This window comes from Manacus vitellinus, unplaced genomic scaffold (genome assembly GCF_001715985.3).
Source record: "Manacus vitellinus isolate BGI_N305 unplaced genomic scaffold, ASM171598v3 scaffold_5_pilon, whole genome shotgun sequence".
NCBI lineage: Eukaryota > Metazoa > Chordata > Aves > Passeriformes > Pipridae > Manacus > Manacus vitellinus.
In genome coordinates this window covers 32,184,228-32,200,689 of record NW_021940682.1, presented here as the reverse complement: position 1 = coordinate 32,200,689, position 16,462 = coordinate 32,184,228, and the positions used below count along the sequence as shown (strand labels likewise).

Below are 16,462 nucleotides of genomic sequence, written 5' to 3'. Positions count from 1 at the left end.
AGATGAGAGTAGGAAGTAGGGCTTGGGATTTTTCATAGGATGAGTAGGTGACAAAATCTGCAAATCTACAGTGTATTATATGAAAAGTGGGTTCTTGTGCTTAAACTGCTAGCCTGTATTTTTAGATGTGAACCCCATACAGCTTGCCACTAGTCTGAAAATTTTGATTATAATGGTGTCAGATTCTGTGCACTTTTAAATGTTACTGAGCTGTGAGCCATCCATTTCATTATACAATCAGCACATTCCTTAAATGTCAAACCAGCTTAAAAATTCTGTAAGTGGGCAGGTAAAAATGTAAAAATCTAATTGTGGCAAAATTACCTTAAATTCTTGTTCAGTTACTCTTGCAGAATGCATACTTTAGAAAATGTTCTATATCAATGTTGCCGTCAGTCACAGGAGCAGTAGCTATTTCTTTCTTTTTCATCAATACTTTAACTGTGAAATTTATATTCTTTCAACTTTTTTGTACAACAGCGTTAATCTTATTTTTAACTATTGTGTTAGAAAACAACACACAAACAAGTAGCTACTGCTTCTGGATATTTTGTGTTAGTTTACATCACAGTGAAGTAGATGCACGACTTGTGTATGTATAGATAAGCCAGCAATTTTCTGTGTATTATGGGGACTAGCAAAATCTACATCACAAATTTTGACACATTACAGCTGAAGGAAGAGGAACAGCGTGCAAGACAAGATACATTCTTCAAGGAAAGATGCTTGTCCAGCAGTTTGCTTCATGTGATTGAACTGAGCCTGTAAGGATTCATGGATAAAATGAACAGGAATAGATCTGAATAAAGCAAATCTGCATACATGGTAACCAGTAGCTCTTTTACTTTTTTATGTTGCTTAACTGTTTTATTTGAGGGAAACCTGTGTGATTTAAACCTTTAGCTTTTGCAACTTTATTACTGGTTATATACATTTGGCAATTATAATGTGCAAACAATTGAAAAAAGTCAAGTAAATGCTTGTTTTTATAGTAGTTTGTTCATGTTAAACTGTTCATATGATAATGTCTGTACACAGCACCACTGATTACCGTAGATGTAGTGTTGTAATAAACTGTTTAATGGGGCTGATGTGTAAAGCTGTTCAAGTTATTTGATGTTTACACCTCAGGGAAAGTCTTGTGTTCAGCAATATTTAAAGATAATGTTACAATGAAAACATTGATGCTGTCTTCAAAAACATTGCAATAGTTCTTGCATATGCCTCAACCTAATCTTGCATTCAGCAAGTTAAACGTACTAATGTTGCGCTCTCACACTCAATTTTGATATGAAAATAAGTGGTTACATAAAACCTTTAATACTATTTTGCTTTCTAGCAGTGTTTACCTAGGTGGCTTGTGAATTTGCTAATTGACACATAAAACTGTAAAAACTGCAGCACTCTGTGGTTGATTGTTTTGAGGAGAGATGGTCCCAAGTCTGTGATTTTTAGCACACTGAAAATTTTATCTTTCATAGAACCTTGATCCTGATTGACACTAAATTGATATAAACTTAAACTGTTCATGTGAACTTAAACTGCCCATAATAAGGGGTAGAAAGGTTAGGTTTAAAAAAACAAAACCCTGCAGTTGTTTACAGTTTTATAGTAATAGTGCTTGTGTGTGTTCCCTCTCTACCCCCAAGGCCGTAGCAGTCTGTACATAGTTGTATATTAGAAATGTGCCAGAAGAAACAAGATGTTACCATTTTTATGACTTTATGGGTTTGGTATTTTCTTAATACTTTGGGGTTTATTCACACATGCATATAAAAGAGAAGGTACACTTGTATGTCCTTGTTCACCGATGGGCAATATTTAAATGTCTTAGCAAAAAATGACACAGATTAAATTTGTCAGATGAGGTTTTGTAAATTTACTTAAAAACAAATTAATGGAGCACTCAGTGAAAGCTGGCTTCAAATTCAAGAATTTGTTTTAAATTTCAGCAAGTGTGAAATGCAAGTGAATAGGAAGTTCATATAAGCTGCAAAAGCTTAGTTTCTGGCAGCCTTGTGCAAAGGCTCCCTTTTAGTCTATTGTAAATTGTTATGTAATGGACATACTCTGGAGTTTTCACGTATTCAAATAGCCACACTTAATGTTTTAAGTTAAGTTTCAAGACCTCAGATGGCTTTAAGAGGCAACCCTGAGAAAACTCTTGATTTCTTTTTTTACCAATTTTGAAGATTTTACAGCCAACCTAAAACGTTACCCTGTTCAGGAAAGCACTTAAATCCATTTGATTTTCCAGAGCATATCAAGCACGTGCTTACATTCCATATATTTCAAGGAATGTAAATATATGCTTTAAGTTATCTTATTTGCATACATGAGTGATTTTTATGCTTCGAGTTGGGACCAGTAGCTTGTGCAACTGCCCAAGTTTTGCAGAAGTTTGAAATGCTCTGATATTTTTGGCACCTGGTACTCAACCAGGTTTCCTGCAGCCAGGTTGATGCTGTTGGACTTGGCTACAGCTTCAGACTCTCCATTTTTTTTTCCTCCTTAAATTGTGTACCTCAGTTCCTCATGCATGGGATCACTGGTGTTTATTGAACTATTTGCTACTGAGAAGATATTTGACATGTTTGTTTAATCCTGTTTGAAAATGAAAACTGCCTTTAAAAATTTTGTAAAACTGAAAGCTGTGTCAAACAAGTAATGAATCACTTCCTGCTTTTTTTGTTAGTAGGTGTTGGTTACAAACACTACTGTTGTAACTTTTTTTTTCTTTACTTAAAAACATTGTTTACTACTGTGTGTAATAAGTTTAAGGAAGAAATAACCTGCCTGTAGCTGTTACATGGGGAATAGCTAATACTGGAAAGGCAGCAGGTAAGTAATGTTCCATTGAGTAGATATATTAAATTTTAAAATAAAAAAAAGTAACTTTACAAGCATTTTATGCAGGAATTGATATTTTACTCCACATTGAAATAGTTTTAAGGAGACTGTTGCTCTTTTTACATAGAGTGTAATTTCTCACTCACATACGGATTTCCATTGCTGGCAATGGAAATAGCAGGGAGGGAATAGCAGGGGGTGGTAAATAACATAAGTTAAACTGAATAATCATTGTGACTTGAGAGATGAGATCCCTGTATGAAGCCCATTATTTCTGCCTGTTCTCCAGATACTTAATTTTAACTGATAAATGTACTGTGTTGCAATTTAGATAATATTCTCTTGAGTGAGTGTCCTTTGTTAGATTTTTTTTTATATAAAACAAAAAAGAAATGTACAGAAAAAAATCCAAAGACCCTGATAGACACCAAAAAGGAATATGCGTGATGTACATCATGTATAACAGGATCTGTAGTAGAATTTTTACCAAGGTTTGGTTTATTAAATATTCCTGGCAATTTTCTGTACCTGCTCAGGAAATGGCAGTTTAGAAAATAATTGACTGGTGATGATGCCATGATGGCTACTGCTCTTGATATTCATTCAGTTCTAATCCATCTCCTTTTGCTGATGAAAAGATGAAATAGTCTGTGAGGAAATACTTTATTTCTTTCAAACGTTGATTTTATAAGTAACATTGAAAATATTATGTTAAGGCTGTGTCCTTTATCTTGAAAGACAAAACCAACAAGTAGTGACTTAGGAGTGGTGGTGCTTTAGCAACAGTTGTTGTTTTATTGGTGATTTGTTTTTTAGATGTAGAGAGTGATTTTTTTTAAAGTAAAATTTTTATTGGACTATAGGTTTTGACAGGTCAAAAGTACTTCAGAAGAAGAACATAGAATTTTGGAAACTGTACAGTCTTTTTTTCCTCATTCCCTTTTTACTTTCTGTGCCAATAACTTTTGTTCTGATTACATTTTGAAAAATGTTTGTCAGAACTTCAAATTTTTATTTACAGTGTGGCTTATAAGCTTGGATAGCTGTTGTTTTTGTGTTAAACAAGATATTTTTATTAAATTTAGACATTAGCTTTTTTTTTTTTGTGGACTGAGTATGTTCTGGTTTTGTTCCTCTGAAATTGGTGAGGCTTAGTTTTTCTAACTGTATTTTTTTACCTGATTGTTTAGTTGCATACCCAAACCCTTGTAAATGTTTTCCTAGTTATATGTGGATAATTGGAGATTTAAATGTTGTATATACTTGTCATCTGTGTTTCTAGTAAAATACATGACATTCTTTATAGAAATACTTAATTCCTGATTTTCATTTCTTATCCACTTGCTCTCTTGTGTACAGGTTAAATAGACTTTGCTCCTATTTTTACTTATAGAATTTTATACATAGCCTGTTAAAGTTGTCTTTGGTTCTTGCGTAAACTGAGATACAGCCTTAAATTTCCTGATACAACACTTGTTAAGATACTGTCAGTCATGTAGATTCAAATATAAAACATGCATGTTTAAGACTGGTACTCTTCAAAGACTGAAGACACTAAATTACTTCTGCATTGAAATATAAGCCCTTCAAGATTTTAGGGAAGGAAAGTATGAGTCAGTGTCCATATACTTGAAGAAATTTCAATTCTTTCCAAAATAACAATTTTGCCATAGGAAAGAAGCAACGTGGATTCGCCTAGTATTTAAATTATTTTGGTAATTGACTGCACAGGTCTTGAACTTAATGGTTGCAGCATGCTATTGAATCATGATGTTTATGCAGAAATACTGTCTCTTGCAATTATAATGCCTTGCAATTAATATTTCAGACTGGCTTGGGGTGGGTGGGGGTGTTGAGGTGGTTTTTTGGTTTTGTAGTTGTTTCCCTTTCCTTCTCTCTACCCCTTGACCCCCCATTAAGGTCTGATATCCCATGTATTTTTAGATTAATTTTCATTTTAGAGGATAAATTTACTGAGGACAAGTTTGGAGCATAAGTTCATCAGTTTGATGTTCTTGGGAGATTTTCTTCCCCCATGTTGGACGAAGTACAATAAAGCTCCTCATTCTATTTGTATATGATAAGCTTGTTAGTTCCTGAACCCATCCTATAGCCCAGTGATTGCAGTGGGTTCTAGGTTCTGGTATGACCTATGCCTGTGCTTAAATCTTTTAAAACTTCTTTGGAAATACACTAGTTTTACTGAAGTCTATTGAAAATAGTAAACAGTATACCTTTGATCCCAATGGAATGGAGCATTTAAATTGTAAAAATTCCCATCTATTTATACCGTGTAATGTGATTTTTACATGATTTCAGTATACACTTTTGAGTATATTCAACTAATAGACTTCAACCTCACCCTCTTGTACACAGTATTTTGTAATAGAAAATATTTTAAACTGTGCATATTATTCTTACATTATGAAACAGACATTTCCTTGATCTTCAAATGTAAGAAAATGAGGAATGTGTGTGCTTTTATAAATACAAGTGATTGCAAATTCAGCTTCCTTACTACTGCAGTTGTCCTTTTTTAAAATAATAAAGAAAGGGGGGGAAAAAGCCAAATGTTTTAAAGGTGAAATACATTCCTATTTGGTAAACCTTAGCAGTTTTATGACTATTATCAGCGCTGCTGACTTTCTAAACAAAAGGCTGTATTGTCTTCCTGTACAATTCCATTTCCTGGTTCCTGCTTTGCTCAAGGATCTATGAGTAAACTATTCAAGAGATGGTTTGAAATACAGGAGTGGGGTTGTCTAAGTTGGAATGCAGAATTGCAATGCAAAGTGTAAGGAAATGGATACCTGTCAGAATGCCTGACTCCAAAGGATTTTATATATATAATAAACAGTTTCCTGATGCTGGCAGGCCAAAGAGTCTGTTGAACACTGGAGTTTTTGGAGACCTATATTTCTCCACAAGGTAAGATGGTATGCTAGCAAATGTGGATTTTAATACTTTTTCAGCAGAGGTACTTAATCTGTAAGTTTAGGGATCATTTCATCTTTTTTAGATGTTATACTTGAAATATTGCACAACTTTTAGCTTTCATGGGTTTCTTTTTTTTCAGCCTTTAGGAGACTGTTAAGCAATTTGCTGTCCAACTTTTGTGTTGGTCTTAAACTGCAATAGTAGCTTACCTTGTATTGAAGAAATAAAGACCATTTTTATATTTAAAAATGCTGTTGTCTGTCTTCATTTCAGCTTGTCTAAACTTCTCATTATTGTCAGTCTTTTCAAATTTTCAGACATTAAAACTTGGAGCGTGGACATTCTAACGAAGTTACAGCTAGATTCTGTGCTACAATTATTTCTGAATCTAGAAATAGTTTTATTCTTTATTCTTGTCCTTATCTGGTCTTTAAAGACTCTTTGCAGAGTTTACAATCAATAGGAAGTGCAGACTTTTTTTTTTAAGCCAGCCTTTTTTTTCTGTAAAATACGGTGACCCACATGTAATGTATTAACTAAAGGGGAAAAAAATAAGCATGATGTGTAAAGCAATTTCAGTCTCTTAAAATTACATTTTCAGAATCAAATCTCAGTATAGTAATGTTTGGAGCTGTGGTAAAACTTTTTAAAATAAGAACTTTTTATTTGAACTTGGTTTCTTGAATTGGCAAAATCTGGGAAATGTTAATCATTGCAAAGCATGTGCTTGTTGAACACAGCAGTTGTAAAACGCTGTATGGCAGGTTGAACTTGTCAGCTCATCTCATGCAAACAGTTGGTTTGGTACCAATGACAATAATATCCATCCTCTGATGATTTAAAACTACTTTTGGTACTGGGGTTTCACGGGCAAATGTTTTTGCTGCGAAAGCAGAGCTTTTTGTTATATAAAACACACATCTGTATGTTATAGACAAAAAGCCACTAGCACTGCCATACTGTGCCATCCTAGTGGTGAGCTTTTCATAATTCATAATACTTGTCAAAGTTCATTTACTGTGGCATAAAATGAGCTATATCCATTATACCATCTTAGATTAATGGTACCATTTTGCAGTGCTGTCGACTCCAGCTTTGGTCTGTGATGAGCCTTTAGCATTTAACAGTGGTAAGATTATGTGAGAGCACTGGTTTTCATTTGGGGAAAAAAAAATCATTTTTATCTTTATAACTTCAAAAAGAAGTCTGAAATGTAATCTGATTGCCATGGAAGAACATTACATTCATGATTGTGTTTAACCCTGATGAGCAATTGTGCAGGTCTTTGTTGAGAAGACCCAATGCTCATTAGAAAAAGAACCTGAATTTCTTTGGGTAGTGCTCCAAACCTGCAATAATGGAAATAACATTCAGTAACTGTAAAGGACTCAGACATTAATTATTTAAAATAGCAAGCAAGAGGACAGGAAAGTCAACTTGACCACTGAGTTTGCTGCTCTGTCTGAATTTCACCATTATAACCTGAATTCTTAGCAGCACGAGTGTGTGTTGTAGCCTGGCTTCAATGACCAAGTGAAGATTCAGACCGAGATGGAAACAGTGTTGTGCTGTGGCTGGTGGGGCTTTGGGGACTGCAGGCTTCCTCCTGGGTTAAGGACACAGGGGAAAATCATTGTAAACTCTTGATTTTGAAAGTATCTTATTATTGCAATTTTCCTCCTGGTTAGGGTGTTCAGCAGTTCCAATTGCTGAATGGGAGAGAAGTGTAAAGCATCCTGTCCCCAAAAACGTGGGATGTATACTCTAAGATAAACACAGTGGCGATTCAGTACGTGGATGAATTCATTATGGAGGTGTTCAAGCATAGGTCAGCTAACCAGGATGCAAGACCATTAAGGTATGATTTGAAATGGTATCGGAGAATGAGAAAGGTGAGCACTCTGAGTATGGGTTTTGTTTTCTTTCCAATAGGATTCCTGGGGAAAATATTATCCCTTGAGTTTGATGCAAGGAAATAATTCGATAATGCCTATTAGGAAAGCTTTCTTGCTCAATTCTGCTTGCAAGAACCTTGCCTCCAACCTTTTTCAGTGTCTTCTTCATAGCTGTTGCGGATTGAAGGGCCCAGAGCCCGTGGTGAGCTGGAGGGAGAGAGCATGCTGGAATCCAGGCTTCAGCAGAAGATTATTGTCCTTGCTTGTTCCTCTCTCCAGTGCTTAGCAATGTGGAAGCTGGTACAGAAGTTTGCTCTCTGCCGCCTCAGCTGCAGGCTGACTGGCCTTAGCAAAGAGAGCTAATTCTTCCCATCTACCCTATCCTCTGAGGGCTGCAAACAAGATGAAAAATGCCAAAACCCAAAATTACCCACTCCAGGATAAATCTGTTCCTTTACTTGACTGACTAATATCACTGTTTGGCCCTTACAGTTGACTGTCAGTTTTTTGGGAGGAAAGAGCGGTAGAAGGCATTTGTGAGGTTTAGCAGGAGAGCCTAAAATAGTCACTTCTTTGAACCTTGTGTTCTTGTGCCAGCTGCAGTTGAAGGGAGATTACTGGGCTGTAGGAACTGTTTCTGTGAGGGTAGCTCTGGAGATCTTGTGCACATCTGCTGTGGATTTTGCAGCCCAGGCAGCAGGACAGCTGAGTCCCCAGGATGTTGTTAAGGGAAGAGGAAATCTTCCCTTCTGCTGCTGCACCTTTTCTGAGCCAACCTCACTGAAGGCACTACTGAAGTTTCTCTTCTTGCAAAGCTGGCATTTTGCTTCATTTTCTGTCAATGTAGGAATTACTGATCAAGGAGAGGCTTTAATTTTGGAAGTTTGTCTCTATGGAAGTGAGAGACATCTTAAGCACTTGCTGGGAAGCAGGCATTGAGTAAGGAGTCGGAAGTGTCCTTTGACCTTTTTTAGTTTGGAATGGGAAGAGATGCTCAGGCTCAAAGTATTAGTGCTGTTCTCTGTCTCGTAATTTTCCCCTGGTTCATCCTTCAAGCAGTTTCATAATACTGCAGCTTGTCCAGGGGAGATGGTAAGCTGCAAAACAGAGGAGCAGCAGAAAGCAAATCAAATGCCAAAATCAGCAGAGCAAAGTCTGTATGAAGCTGTGAAAGGCAAGTTTGTCCAGTGCAGGCTGAGTAAAGGAAGACAGAGGTATGTGTGTAGCTTATGATCACAAAGATACCTTTCTTACAGGCATTATTATATGAAATTCAGGTGCATGCACCTGAGTGTCTGTACCCTGAAATGTTAGACTATAACAAATCATGACACACCAGGCAAGGAAATGCCGGTTTAATTATTTTGGGACCAGGATGTCTGTTTTGCATTGGGAATTGGCTGAGTCCCCTTAGAGGTCTGTGACATTACACTCTCAGAAATAATCAACTGAGAAAGGAGTTTTTCCAAGTTAATCTCTGCATTTTTCCAAAGACAACCACCTGGTTAGCATAGCATATTTGTTGCAGGAATGTAGTCTGCACAGTCAACACCTCTGACAGTGGGTTTGGTGTATCCTAAAGTACTTAAAGCATAACACTACTTGATTTTCTGAATGGATCTTGACTAACAACAGAGATTAAATTCTTCACTATGTCTGGAGTAGTTATAAGTTTATGTTCATTCATGATCTATGAGTACAGGTAAGACCGATGCTGCTCAGGAGACTTTGTTGTGTAATAGATGGACAGATTAACTGGAACTGCAAGAGGAAGAAAATGTATCCATCACATTGGATTTTTATCTGTTTTACCTCTTGGAAGATACAAAAGCAAGTGATTGCTTCTGAAAAATGCGAGGAAATGGCAGGAAATGGGAAGACAATAAGCCTGCTCTGTGTCCAGGAAAAGTAACTTGTTGGGAGAGCCTTAGAGAGGCAACAGAAAGGGACCAAAGTGAGAGTGAGGTGGGAATATATTTTCTTTCTTTGCCTGAAGAAAGGAGGTGAAAGGTGCGGAAGCAATGTGATGGAGTGGCAGCTGCAGAGTGCAGCATGTTTAGTTTCAAGGATGCTGCAAGCCGAGAGGTGCTGTGCTGCCCTTGGCCTGAGGGAAGGAGAAGAGCAGTGCTGTTAAGATTTTTTGCTTACTATATTTTTGATGATGAGTTTGAGCTGGAAGCGAGTCAGAGAAGTAACATAATGTCTATATTACATAACATGTAATACAGAAAACAGTGAGATGCTGGTCAGCTCAGACTTAAATGCTGAGACACAAATTATATGGTGTTTAAGGAACTAATCAAAGTTCTCTACCTTTTTTACTCTGTTCTTTTTCTGCTCCTGGAGAGACAGTGTGAAAAACAGTTGCAGCCCAGTAGAAATAGAGTTCTCTTTGCTGCAGATAGAGAATTGCTATTCCTTTTAATTATCTGAATCTGCTAATGCATCTCTTCTGAACAATTTGCAGAAAATTATTAGCATCATGATGATGATGATGATTTGCACTTTGCTTCCCATCAGACTGCTGGAAGTCTTGTAAACCTTGTGCTCTTTGTATAAATGGGAAGTAAAATTAATTTCTTTTCATACAGGGCTTCCCAGTTTTACAGAAAGGATTCAGGGTAAACAGATGGTTTTAAAAATTATATATCGCTGAACAATTTTCAAAACAATTTGAATCTACTTAGCACTGGCACCCATTGAGTAGATTTTTTCTTTTTATCCTGTATATTAATGGTAAAGGTGTTCTGTCACACAAGGAAGGATATGTTCAAAATGGGGTAGATGTGCAAATGGAGCGTAAAGGGGCTCTTTCTGCCATCTAGAGGCATGAAAAAAACACTCCTTTGCTTAATTTATAATCCCATGAATTATTGTGTCTGCACTGTCAGCAGAACTGTGATAATCCTCAACTGTCCTAATTTTAAAAAGATAGCAGTCACTTTTTTCCCCCACTTTTCCACAAAATAAACAAGCTGTCTTTTCCTTGCCTTGACATCTCGTGAAAAAGCTCTTGTTTATTGCCTTATTTCTGCATATTGTTTTGAATGCCTTTTGAGTGTACTGCTCTAAAAATCTTGTGTGTTTTCCTGTATAATACACTTGGAGTGAAAGAAATACTTCAATGCTCAGAAACCTTTATTTGACACTAAAAACGCTGGAAAAAAATACTGTCCACACAGGCAGATAAAATGTTGCTTGTAGTGGAATGCATCTCTAAACCCCATCAGAAGAAGGGTGGGTTCCCATGTAGAATAGGCAGCATTCACCTCTGAAGGAGCAGAGGGCTCTATAGAGTTACTGCATTTCAGAATGGTTTAATTGATGCTTAAAACTGATTTCTGAGGCTTGCTGGTATCCACTTTCCCTGTTAACTGTCTACTTCTTTTTGACAGCTAGCCATTCCACCTTTTACAGTCTGCAGACTGTGCTTCACTTAAAAAATAAATAGCTCTGCCTGATGTGTTGCAGCTCCACACTGGTGGGAGGGAATGAAAACAGAGACCATTCATACCAAACAGGATCCTTATTCATGGGTCAAGTTGTAAGGGACTTGGGCTCCCACCTCAAAAAGTTAATTGGAGCCTATACATAATTAAAACTGCAGTTCTCACTTTTCTGAAAGTCATTTAACCTGGAATCTTTGCAAGATGTAGGTTCACAGCCCTCACTTTCTCAAAGACCTGTAGTGTAAGGGTAATGAAAATAGTGAATGGTGTAGAATGGCCAACAGAACCCTGCAAAAGAAACTGTTGAAAATAATGTCTAAATTGTGTGGTGGGTTCTTCTTTTAATACATGAAGTCCTTGAATCATAAGGGTCAGAGAAGGCCAGTGTTTTATTAGGAGCTATAAAAAGCTGTATTTTGAGCTTCTCCATGTAAGTTCTCCATAATGATTAAAGCTATCTACTGGCTGGCTTCCATCTCAGCAGGAGAAAATTTTCTTGGTGTTTCCTTCACAGTGGTAACTGTATGATACTTCAGAAAAAGAACTTTTGGGTTTTTTTAAGTGGAATCCCTACTGTGCCCTCCTAATTTCAAGTTATCCCCTGCCTGTTCCATTTAGTTAAGTAATTTATCATATTTTAAAATTAATTTAGAAATATAACTTAACCTCTACATTATCATCTCCTTTTTTTTTTTTTTTTTTTTTTTTAGTTACAGCAATAGCTAGCTCAGATTTTTAACTGTGAGGGGCTTGGATGCATTACTGAAGCAGGGAAGGTTTCTAAAAATTCAAGCCTTTAATTAGGGAAAAAGTATCAAGTTGCCAAAACAATGTTATCACCAAATTAAATTGGTAGTCAGTTAAAACAATTAGGGCTAGTGAGAGAGATGGCAGTATACCATTCATTGCTGGAGCCAGGTTTGTGCTATCCAGCTGCACCTGATCCTTGGAACAGGTGGCCTCTTCCCCCATGCAGTTTGTCCTTTCCAGGACTGGAAGAAGTTTGAGAAAAGTCTTACATGACATTTCTGCAGGGTCACCTCCTGTGAGATTGTGTGTAATCCCCTTACAAAGAATAAAAATGTTCCCATCTCTTTTTAGCTTGGGGGAGGGCGGAGGGAGAGGAAAGCTTAAACACACAATTTTAGAATTAAACTTTGGAGTGACCTAACCTGGGTAAGGATACTGAGGAACCTGGTAATTTTGCTGAGAGTGTGGAGTTGGAAGTTGGTCTTTATTTGTCAAATATGCCAGTATCCATGTGCTGTCTGAGGGTGGCTGACATGTGAAGGGCTCAGCTCTCTGAGAAGCAGCCACCTCCCTTTACGTGGCTCATTTCTTTCACAACAGTGGCTTATGATAAAACTTTGCCTAAGCTGCACACTTGGACAGAGGCTGGGCTCAACAGTTACAGTGACAGATCACATGCAGCAGTTTCCAAAAACAGGTTGGTAGAAGCAGGTTCAAAACCTAGGTTCTCCAGGGCCCTCCCAGCCCTTTGCTATAGACAGGAACCTGGTTAACGTGGTCCAGTTCAAACAATCCCATCAGTTTCCAGTCTGTCCCGTGTCATCTTGTTATGCGGATTTTTTTCACTGAACATATTCCTACAGAGGTTTTCCTACCATAGCCACAACCTGCTTGTGACTCTGAAATTCAGTGACTGCTTTGAAGATTGCTCCATTTGAGATTATTTCTTTTATTTCAGTAGGCTCAGAGCATGTGTCCAGTGCCACTTCCTCCTTTCTTTTCTGAAATGTGCTTCCATTCTGGTAACAACATTCAAGCCTGTGAACATTTGGATAATAAATCCATTAAGTATTCTTTTGATGAACAAATCTTTGTATGAGGTTTAAAAAAATGGAATTTGTTTCTTTTTCATTCACCTATATCTGTCTTCTCTGTGATTAGCCATGCTTGTAGGTAAAACAGATTGGGAATGGTGTGGGTGTCTTTTAGCCTTCCATGCTTCATTGCACGGCCCCACAAGAAAGCAAAGTAGTAAGAAAGAATGGAAAATGCTGCCTGGGATATGAAGCTCTGTCCTGTCGTGGGGCAGCCAACTGCATCTTTCAACCTCTTTCATGATTTATCTTACAACCTCCTAAGGTTTGTCTGGACTGTGCTCCCACACTTCCTACAGGAAATCTGTCCCACTCCTCCCATGCTCCAGGGGTTAAGGGGTTACAAATCAAAGCCACTACCTGAATTTCTTGACTAAATTATATTAATTTGATTTTTGTGCTGATATTGCTCTCTATCTAGTTATTTCCCTTCCCACTGTACTTAACCCCTTAAGGCATTCACAACAGCTAGTTAATAATTCTTCTGCCTCTATTTAGGCAAATTTGTTTAAGGAGTCTCTGGCCTTCTTTAGGACACATGGTGTTTACACCCACTTGCCCTGTTCTTGCATATGTGCTTTTCCATTAATTTTTCCTATAAAAGGAGATAATACACTAGATATTAAGAAGAAATTTTACACTGTAAGGGCGGTGAGACACTGGAACAGGTTGCACTGAGAATTTCTGGATGTCTCATCCCTGGAAATGTTTGGAATCAGATTGGATGGAACTCTGAGCAACCTGGTCTAGTGGAAAGTGTGTGTCCCTGTCCATCACCAGAGGGTTGGAACTAGATGGTCCTTAAGGTTCCTCCCAACCCAAACTATTTTATTACATATTCTTTTAACAGAAAGAAGCATTCTGGACCAAATACCTTTTGGGGACACAGCCTGGGGCTCTGTGAGTCCAGAGGGGACATGGGGTGGGCATTTCCATTTAACAAGCTTTGTTAAAGTGAGCAGGTCCAGTGAATGCCAGAGTTTAGAGGTTAGGATGAATATGGCCACATGCCAAAACCTCTGCTCCTGCCTCAGTGAGCAGTGAAAAGCTCCATGTGAGCATGCCTGCCAGCAGAGGTAAGGTGGGCAGGACTGTTTGGCTGTATCTGCAGTGGCCAGAAGCACCCTCAGGCCACCTGTGAGAGCAGTTCTGCCCGCTACAGCTATTGACAGCATCAAAACAGGACAGGAGCTGCTGCTGCAGAGCACACCCTGCCTGCCACTGCCCACCCGCTGGTCCCCGTCCCAAGAGATACGTGTGCAGCTGTGTCACCTGCACTCATATGGGTATAACCCAGAAAAGAGACAAGGTCATATTTAGCAGAGTATTTTTTTTTGGGCCATTCCCAGCATCTGCATTTTCACTCTTAGGGCAGTAACAGTGGTGAGAGGGCCCTAACACTGTGCTCGTTTCCCAAGTTTTATTTATGAAAGCTCACTTGCACTTCATTTCTGTTCAGAAGGTCACCATTGATTGAATATGGTTAGAACCATGGCACAAATTGGGCCATATAGTATTTTCCTCTGTCATTTTTGTGGAAATATATGTTGGGCTTGATTTGTGCTTCTGTATATAGAGAACAATGCACAGAAGCATACCAGAATTTATTTCTAACAGTAGAAATACTGTGTCAGACTTTTTAAAGTTAAGACATACTGCATGTGTTTTTCATATTTGGTTCAATTAAAGAATAAAAGGACCACTCCCTATCATGTGCATTCTCTATACAATCATCTTATTTTCTGAATCAGAATCATGGCTCTTACAGACCAACAGCTGCTGGTGGCACAATGGTGGCAGGACCCTGAGGGCCAAGCACATGTGCAATACCCCCTGCTCAGGTGAGCTCAGTTTCTACTGGTGGTGCTGTGATGGGCTGCTCTCTCATATTCCAGTTGCAAGTAGATTAACAAAGGTTGGTTACATCTCTATCTTTAAAAATCAAAGCAGAACAACATTCAAGCCCACCCTTTCCAAAGGAAAATCTGTAGGGCAGTCATGCACACACAAGAGGAAAAGGTTTCTTTAGAGTCAGAACTGCATCATCTCCCCCTCTTGTTCATCTTGTTACTGGAATGAAGAGTTTTCCACAGAAGCAATTTTTAATTAGAAGTTAGATTAACCTCAGAAGATTTTTCTTTGAAGACAGCAAGAGCTTGACCACTTGAAGAAGACTGGCCCCTGATATATATTTGCTGAATATATATCAGCAAATATCTGAAATATAGCATCCTCTTGCAGATTAGTTGATTTTGCATCATTTGTGGGCTTGCTTCACTGGACTTATTCTGCTCACTCTGTAACTGAAAGTTGCCAGAGGAAAGTTCTTCAGTTTTCCTCAGAAACTAAAAAGGACCCCACAGAAATTGCTACATATCTCCAGCTCTCAGTTCTTGTAATCAATAGGATGATGTCCTACCAAAGAAGGTGATATCCTATATACTCCAGAGATGTACAAAGGTTTCTGGATCAGAGATCCCACAGATGAAATATTTTGAAGTTCAGAGCAGCTGCCCAACTATGAGCATACTTGTCACTGTCTTTTTTTCATTTTTTTAGTGACTTTTATAGGCATTTCCCTCCCACTGTACCTGTCTTGCCAGCACATACTATACCCTCACTGGGACTTCTTTTTTTCAGGATGTCTCATTTAACCAGGCAGTGTGTGGGTCCCTGGGAATGACATGCAATAAAATAGTGAACACCAACAAATAGCAGCAAAGGGTTATGTCTGAAGACAGTTAAAGTAAAAATACAAAAAGAAGAAAAAACGTTTATCTAATTCCCTTCTTCATTCTTTAAGTTCTACTGAGCTCAGACAGAAGAGCATGTGACCTGCGTGCAGAGGACTGTGAGTGATGGAAGTGGCACAAGTGTATGGTATCTCTTGCATTTGTAGGACGTGAGCAGCCAAGAGAGGGAACGCTTGGGGGTGTTGGTGGATGAGAACTTTGGCATGGCACAACAGTGTGCACTTGCAGCCCAGAAAGCCGTGTCCTGGGCTGCATCAAAAGCAGCGTGGCAGGTCCAGGGAGGTGATTCTGCCCCTCTACTCTGCTACCGTGAGATTCCCCCAGGAGTGCTGCATCCATCTCTGGGGTCCCCAGTGTAAGAAGGACATGAACCTGTTGTTGCAAGGAAGGCCATGAAGGTCAGAGGGATGGAGCACCTCTCCTATAAAGACAGGCTGAGGGTTGGGGTTGTTCAGCCTGGAGAAGGCTCCAGGGAGACCTTAGAGCAGCTGTCCAGTACCTAAAAGGGCCTTCAAGAGAGCTGGAGAGGGACATTTTTGCTAGGGCATGTAGTGACAGAACAAGGGGTAATGGCTTTAAACTGAAAGTAGATATAAATTAGATATAAGAAGGAAATTCTTCTCTATAGGGGTAGAGAGGCACTGGAACAGGTTGCCCAGAGAAGCTTTGGATGCCTTATCACTGGAAGTGTTCAAGGCCAGGTTGGCTGGGACTTTGAGCCTCCTGGTCTAGTG

General features: G+C 38.5%; 2 protein-coding genes across 5 annotated transcripts in view; both read left to right on the top strand.

The window, feature by feature from the left end:
- CPSF6 (cleavage and polyadenylation specific factor 6) overlaps positions 1-6,036 on the top strand; it is a 33,469-nt gene extending 27,433 nt beyond the window's left edge. For all 4 annotated transcript variants that reach the window (XM_018080416.2, XM_018080415.2, XM_018080414.2 and 1 more), the window contains one exon: positions 673-6,036. The gene's annotated coding sequence lies outside the window, so the exon portion shown is untranslated. The remainder of the gene's footprint in view (positions 1-672) is intronic.
- A 1,559-nt stretch (positions 6,037-7,595) lies between these two features.
- YEATS4 (YEATS domain containing 4) overlaps positions 7,596-16,462 on the top strand; it is a 13,408-nt gene continuing 4,541 nt past the window's right edge. The window contains exons 1-2 of the mRNA XM_018080783.2: positions 7,596-7,679; positions 7,854-7,982. Coding sequence (XP_017936272.2) covers positions 7,596-7,679; positions 7,854-7,982 — 213 coding nt within the window. The remainder of the gene's footprint in view (positions 7,680-7,853; positions 7,983-16,462) is intronic.